We start from the raw sequence: 8,221 nt of genomic DNA on the forward strand, positions 1-8,221 counted from the left end.
GGAGCTCCACAAGGTGACATGCTTGGGCAGATGTATTTTTTGTCAAGTAACCCTTGTAACTGCATTTTAAGTTCAGTCAGCTCAGGAATACTCATATAGTAGGGTGCTTGGGATACAGGAGAAGCTTTAAGAAGAGTTCAATAGTAAAGTCTATGTCCTTGTTAGGAGGCAATCGAGAATATTTTCTAGGAAAACATGAGCTCTTGCACTATAGGCAAGTTCCCTAAGGTGGTTGTCTTTTCCTTAGAGTTTGTATATCCCACTTGTACTGCATAAATTTGACACCCCTTCCTAATGTAATTCGCCAACTGAGAGGTTGTGACCAGTCACAATGTTAGAGGAATTTTCACTCCTTGAACTTCTTGCCTCATTCCCTCATTGTCCAAGTAACTAATTGTTTTGTCTTTATAGTTTATGGGGGACCAATGTTTGTCCAACCAATCCATTTCAATCAACATACCATATGAACCCACAGGTAAAACATTCAAGTTTTCTATTACTAGTTGTCCTGCCAATTCCACAGGACAACTGTCAACTTTAGCCAACACCCTTTTTTAGCCCCTGTAGCTAGCTGTACCAGCCACGGATTTTTAAATTTTGTGGTTTTCAAGTGGAAGTTTTGTACTATATTAGGAATTATATAACTTAAGCTATCCCCTGGATGAATTAAAATGGACACAGTTTAGCTGAACATTTTACCTTCAAACTCTACAATGGTCAGTTGGTATTCAGCCTAGTGATCCTCCAGTGCAACATTGATTCTAGGCATGCTCCTTCCAACTTCCCCTACTGTGGATTTTTCTTGAACCTATGTTGTCCATTTTCAGTAAGGGACATTCTTGCCTTAAATTTGTGCTCCACATCCCCAACATTGCAAGGGAGGTGTTGCTACAGGTTCCAACTCAAATTTATTAGTTTGGTCGGTGGACTTTAACTTAGTTTTCCACCTAGACTTTTGTTGAATCTTTCCTGTATGTTTTTTCTATTGATTATTATAATAACATCTGGAATTCATATACCTCCCACCTTTCATACTCTATGAATTTTTAAGCCCTTTATTCTCAAGCCAATATTTACTTCCACCCTCCCTTCTCCTTCATTTGTTGGTAAAATATTCATGATTTTCTAATAACTTCATCTATAGTTTTTGGGTTTTTGAATTCCAATCGTTCCTTCATGTATAGAGGTAAAATACTCATAAACTGTTGTACTTTTATTTCTTCATGGATGTAAGGAACATACTGTAGCAGGCCTGTAAATTTCGCTATAAATTCATCCATAGAAAGCTTCCCCAAACAAATATTGTGAATTTACTTTGGTTTCTCATCATAAAATTGTTCGGTTAAGTATTTATCCTTAAAGTTCTTCTAAAAATTTTCCCAGGTCGCCTCATGTTCGTCAATTCCCCATATTGTTTTTACTTCTTACCACCATAAGTTGGCCTTACCTTACATTTGATAAATTACCAGGTGAACTTTCATATTATGATCGTACTCTTAAATTTGGAAATTCTTGTTCATGTTAATGAGACAAGCCTCAACAGCCTCCTCTTGTTCTCCATCAAACGTCGTAGGTTTAGTTTTCTTAAAATAATTCAATCTTCTACCTCCTAGGCCCCTTATGATTTGACGAAATTATCTCATTCTTCTTCTCGGTTCCCTTCGTCTCCTTCTGACGTTGAATTTTCACCTCCTTGTCCATGCATGTTCTCATGGTCTGAGCTCAGAGAAAGGTGTCGATGGTTCTATCCATCTGAAAGAATTTTCACGGTTTCTCTTGTTATTTCATCAGCCTCTCACTGTCGTCCCTCAATTTAGCCATTTTGTTCTTCAATTCTTGTATTCTTTCCAATATCACAACATTAGTATTCCACGATTCTTCCCCCAGTTGAACCCACATCTCATGTTTGGCTTTTGAAAATTGTTTTGGTTCAGCTCCTATTATTGGCCCTACTGGGGTAGTTCCAACTCTCCTCATGATGTCTCGTGTCTTTCACTCTGTTGACACAACAATTTCTATTATTCTCATATGTACCCAGTTAGGCCACAACGTTGAAAGGTGGCTCTGATACCACTTGTCACATTGGCCCTAACACAAGATTATAATTTAAAACACATGAATGAGTTGGAAACCATTTTGGCAGAATGGGAAAATTGGGAGGCATGTTTGATATTGCGGCCAAATCGAATAGTTTGCCAAATTTAGAAATTCACTGGTAAATCCTATAAAAATTCTAGAATTGAGAAAAGTAGCAGTTAAACTCAGCTTCTCACACCAGAACAAGCAAGGAAGAGATTGATACATCACGAACACAGAAGTGGAACATGAGTGAAAAGTAGGAATTCATGCAAGTTAAAAAGTTGAACTTAACTAAAGCTCTAAATCCAAAATTATTATCTCTAACACTTTATAAGCAAAACTGAACTATCAAGAAGGTTTTTGATGTCGTTGTTGTTTTTGTTGGTGCCTGAGGTGATTTGATTAGTGATAATTGATTGTTGAAGGTGACTTTTTTGGTGATTAGGGTGTCTGATTGAGGAGAGATTTATTTGTTTCATGAAAGAGAGTGCACTTCATGATTTGAGCTTGAAAATGGAATGAAAGATGAATCAAAGAGGTCAAGCAAGTGGTAGCTTGCAAATCGAGGGTTATAGCTCCTTCTAGTAGTGGGTGGTAAACAACCAGGGATTGTAGCTCCTTTCAGTGACAACTAATAAATCAGGGGTAGTAGCTCTTTTTACTATTTAGTAATAGTTGATAAATTAGAGAGTAGAATCGTCCTTCTAGTTGTAGCTAGAAAACTTTGTAAAAGAAAGTTGAAGCTTGCCTTTGTGAAAGTAATTGAAGAATATACTTGTTTGACATGTTCTTCTGGTATTGATCATTGTGATTCATACATGAATGGTTGTTGAAGTATTTATTGGTGTTTTAGTATTCTTTACTTGTAAAAGAAAGTTTTAGAACCCTCACAATACTGATTCACCCACCCTCTTAGTATTGCCCTAGTTTCTAACAATGAAGGTCCACATAAAGGAAAGGCTTGAATGAACACAGAGAACTTCAAAATGTTGACATGAACTATGAGCTTTAAGGTATGGGATTGCATGTTTCTTCGATGCTTACCATGATAGCCAAAAGCTACACCTGGGAATTGTCGCCATAGTTTATGACCTATTATGGATTCTAATCTCCTTAAGTAAGTTGTGTAGTTTCCTTCGTCCCACTTTGCATCATTATAGTGTTGTCCCTACCCTTTCGCAACCATAGATTTTTCACTGAACTGGCAAATCTATGATCTGCAACAGTGATGTACCTACTTGAGTGTTAGCATCCTCACATAAAGTGTGGATGAAATCTTATTATACATGAGTAGATTCTCATGGCGATAGGGTGGCCATGCAAGCCGCCAGGTGGGGGAAGCTTGCATACCCTCATTAAACTTGACCTCATTCATTGTGGGCTCATCGTGCATTTGATAGGCACCATCCATGGGGAGATTTTCACACAATAGAATAATTGGTTTAGCATTCATCCTCTTTCGCATAAATAAAGATAAGATGTAAATTATTTTCTATTTACTTATATTGTTAGGTGAAAATTATTATGTAATATTTATGTTGATAGATGTTTTTTCTATTGAAAATAGGGCCCTAGATGAAGAGCTTAGGATAATGAAATTTGTTATTTAGAATGAATATATATATATATATATATATATATATATATATATATAATATATATATATATATTATTTTAATATTATTATATATATATATAAAAGAGAGATTACTATTGAATTCTTTAATTTCATAATTAAGTTCATAAATGTTCCTTTTTAAAAACCCAATGGTAGATGAAAATTTTCACAAATAAAATGTTAGACAAAATATTTAAAATGAACAAGATTCATTATTTAGAAAACATATTTGTAACTATTATTAAATTGAAGTAAAAAAGTCAATGATTTAATTCAATCACAATTGCTAATCCTTATCTAAAAATTTAAAATGAATGAGATTCATGATTTGAAAATATATATTTGTAATTTTTATTAAATTGAAAACTCAAATTTAATTATCTAATAATTTTTATTTTACAATTTAAACTTATTCAGATTCCATCTCATGTAAGATTTCAACCATTCTTTATCCCTCTAAATATGATTTTAGATGAATGTATATATGTTGGTATTTTATTATATTTTAGAATTCTATTTATATTTGAATTTTTTTTATAAGATGAGAATTTTCTATATAGTAAATCAAATTTCTTATTGTTATATAATCTAAACGTTTATTGCTTTAATACGTTGAAATACAAAGGGAGAATACAATAATGAGAATGAGAATAAGGAGGAGAAGGAGAATACAATGCGAATGCGAATGGGAATGGGAATAAGAATAAGAATACTAAGGAGGAGAGGAGAAACTCTGAGGATACTTGTATTTAAGAAAGCATTCGTAGCAAATATTAGGATTGAACGAATGAGAAAGCACGTCTCATCTACTTGGGGAGGAAACCTGTCTTCCATGGTGATTCAATCAATCACTGCAGCGGCGGCAGCGGAACGCTCTTGAGGACGACGGTTTCGACGGTGAGACCCGGCCCGAATCCAAACAGAACTCCCACATCCAATCCCTCTCCGGTTGTGGAACACCCACTCTGCAGAGAGGACTTCCTTAACTCGTCCAAGATGAAAAGCACGCAGGCGCTCGACATGTTTCCGTATTCGCTCAGTACTTGCCTCGTTGCTCTCAGTTTCTTGGGATCCAGATTCAGCTTTGCCTCCACCTGATCCAGAATGGCAGGGCCTCCTGGGTGGGCGATCCAGAATAATTGGTTCCAGTCGGAGATTCCGAAGTGCTGGAAGGCGTCCACCAGACTCTTTTCTATGTTGTTGGAGATGAGCCCCGGAACGTCTTTGAGAAGGTGGAAGGTAAGGCCCGCCTCTCTCAGGTGGCCGTCGATGGCTCCGCCGCTGTCGGGAAGAATGGTCTGTGCAGTCCACAGCAGCTCGAAACAGGGCTTCTCCACTTCCGTGATGGGATCGGCTCCCACAATGAGTGCAGATGCACCGTCGCCGAAGAGAGCTTGGCCGACCATGCTGTCGAGGTGAGTGTCGGAGGGGCCACGGAAGGTAACGGCCGTGATTTCGCTACAGACGACCAGAACCCGAGCTCCCCGGTTGTTCTCTGCCAGATCTTTAGCGACACGGAGAACCGTGCCTCCAGCGAAGCAGCCCTGTTGGTAAAGCATGACTCTCTTAACGCTGGAGCGGAGACCCAGAAGCTTTGTTAGCTGATAGTCGGCTCCGGGCATATCGACGCCACTGGTAGTGCAGAAAATGACATGAGTGATCTTGGATTTGGGCTGACCCCATTCCTTGATGGCCTTGGCGGCCGCTTCTTTTCCAAGCTTGGGCACCTCCACCACAACCATGTCCTGCCGTGCGTCCAAAGACGTCGCCATGTAGTCGCATAGATTGGGATTCGCCTTCAGAATCTCCTCAGTCAAGTACATATATCTCTTTTTTATTCCCGATTTGTCGCCTGCAAGCAACAGATGATGACAAGATTATAAACATATTAATTCTGATCATCGCATTCGCATATGATTTAGACGACTGAGTTTGAGATTCGATGGGATTTAGTTCTTACACATTCGCTGGAATTTGTGCTTGAGCTCTGTCATATGCTCGCTGTTGGTGATGCGGAAGTAGTAATCGGGGTAACTGCTCTGGTCGACTGCATTAGGGGGATTGGCAGTGCCGATAGCGAGGATGGTGGCGGGGCCATCTGCTCTCTGAGCCTTCCTGAATGCCTCTAAATCCAAATCCAAACTCCCAGGCATGCTTGCTCGCTCGCTCGCTGTGATCGATGTTGTAATAAGCAGCAAAGAAGTTTATGGGATGCCGCAGGCGCTTACTTGCTTACGTGAATGGATTGTTGAAGGAAGTGAGTATGAAGAAGTTATTATATAGCGCGAGGTCGAGCAAGCACGTGGCATGACCCCAACTGCCTTGCCAAGTAAGGAATAAGCAAAGAAAGGAAGATGGAGAGAATTCATGTGCGGGTTAAGGTGCGAATGTAATGCGCGTGCCAGGAGAGTTTAATGGTGAAAGATGCACGCGCCTTGCCGTGTCACCGGGGGATACATCATACGGGTCAGAGAAGGCAAGAAAGTAGAGTAGACTCGGACTCGATGTCCATTCTCCTCCAACGTTCTCTCGCTCTCGCTATCGTTGTCGCTGTCGCGATGCATACATTGACGTACGACGTTTTAGTAGTAACCTGCAAATTGGGCGCTTCTCTTACTCTCGATAGAGTATAACCTGCACATAGTGCGCTCCTCTTAACTAAATTCTAATTTTTGCGGCGTCGTGACAACATTTCCACATGGACGGGAAGACTCTATATGCGTAAATAAATAATATGCTCTTTGCTGAATTACACGACATATGTCAATCCATGGATTTTTTTCTATTAACATCATTGTGGGAGAGTGAGAATATTAGGTAGTCTAAACAATTAGTATTCGAAACCAAACAAAAGACATTGCTGCAACACGTGTGTAATTGAGCATAGTTCAACCTATGTAATAGTGTAAGTTCAATATATGTAATAGTGTAAGAAACTAAAATATTTCCATAAACAACCCATATGGCTCAGGTTGCATACACACACTTAGACATATACACATGAATTTGATATAGGAATCATAAAAGCATTAGCAACTTGATTATCTTTTCTAAAATATGTATTACATTATCATGGATCGATGTTTTCCATAAATGAACATGAAGATGAGAATGGTTAATCTTACTATGTGAAACATAAATAGTTACAACTTATATCACATTTTGATTTTCACAATATACCACAACCAATGTCTCAATTTGAAAACCAAGTCCACCCATTATAATGTCAAATCCATTACTATATTTGTGACAATGATGTAGTGCACCATGATACTTTACTTTTGTCGGTCAAAAACAGACCAAGTTTATTGTTTTTCACAACCAAGTTGTTAAGTTCCCTTAATATAACAAATAATTCTATTTGTGAGTTTAAAGTGACGTTCGTGTGGATCTAGCATATAATATAGGGAAAACACTCTTTAATAAAGGATTTTGTGGAGGCATTTCATGTTACAGGACAACGAAATATATATATATATATATATATATATATATATATATATATATATATATATATCTTACAAAAACGTTTCGCTATTTGTAATAGACATTTTGTTTGTTGGTGTACTTATATCAATAGTGTGAATCAATTTCCCCAATATATGTAATATACATCAATGCACCATGTTTTGATACACACCAAGGTTTCTGAATGTCTATGCTAAACAATAGTGTGTATGACATATTTTTGGAGCTTCCATGTGTAATTTGAAAATTAACAACAATAGAGAACTTCCATCAACAATATGCATTGGTGTGTCACATCTTGATATGCATGAAAGCTTTAAAATATATTAAATACACTGGTGTCTACGATATATATTATTAAGCCTCAATTCTTAGTTTATATAATGAAGAAAACCAATGTGTCACTACATATGTAAAAGCATATGTTCTTATATCGTCTTACAAACCATAGGTTTTTGTAAAGTAATGCTTTTATTTTTAGAGTTAAAATTACTAAAAGTTGAACTCTCAACATGATAACACATTTCATTGAAAATAAAATATTAAATTAGTGTCTTAAATTTAAAAGTTAAAAATCTATTTAATAATTAATTTTTCCATAAATATTAAAAAAACATCTATTCATAAGTTATTTAAAGAAATAATCTTTTTTCCCCAATTGGGGTGTGATCCAGCAGGGATCTAAGCCATGTGTAAGTTGAATGTTGTAAGGGTCGGAGGGCGGTTTACCCACAGCTCTCGCATGATTGATATTGAAGGTAGGGTGGCAGTGCACATGACATCAATTAATAACGATGAGACAGACCAGAGTGATATCTCCTTATAGGTGTTAATGGTTTGACACTCCTCGTTCTCAAATGCTCGGCTTCTCGTTTGAGTATTTGGTGTTGGTGTATTGCTCCTAGATAGCTCATGGCCATTTGAAAGCAAAGGTCGTGGCCTCTACCCAGTTGGTAAAAGAGTCTGTAGTAGTTAAAATCCATCTGTGTTGATTACTTGATTGTGGATGAATTTCCCCTATAAAATCCAACCCCCACAGTAGAAAAGGAGCATGAA

General features: G+C 37.5%; 1 protein-coding gene across 1 annotated transcript; it reads right to left on the reverse strand.

Moving 5' to 3' along the window:
• Positions 1-4,297: 4,297 nt before the first annotated feature.
• On the reverse strand, positions 4,298-5,931 carry LOC149190229 (chalcone synthase-like). The gene is made up of 2 exons (XM_089413375.1): positions 5,658-5,931; positions 4,298-5,549 (listed from the first exon to the last, which is right to left on the reverse strand). The coding sequence occupies exons 1-2, from the start codon at positions 5,848-5,850 to the stop codon at positions 4,546-4,548; spliced, it is 1,197 nt and encodes a 398-aa protein (XP_089269501.1). The 5' UTR covers positions 5,851-5,931; the 3' UTR covers positions 4,298-4,545.
• Between the last annotated feature and the right edge of the window lie 2,290 nt (positions 5,932-8,221).

This window comes from Pinus tabuliformis, chromosome 3_1 (assembly GCF_031772625.1).
Source record: "Pinus tabuliformis cultivar Carrire ecotype Pingquan chromosome 3_1, CPIR1, whole genome shotgun sequence".
Taxonomy (NCBI): domain Eukaryota; kingdom Viridiplantae; phylum Streptophyta; class Pinopsida; order Pinales; family Pinaceae; genus Pinus; species Pinus tabuliformis.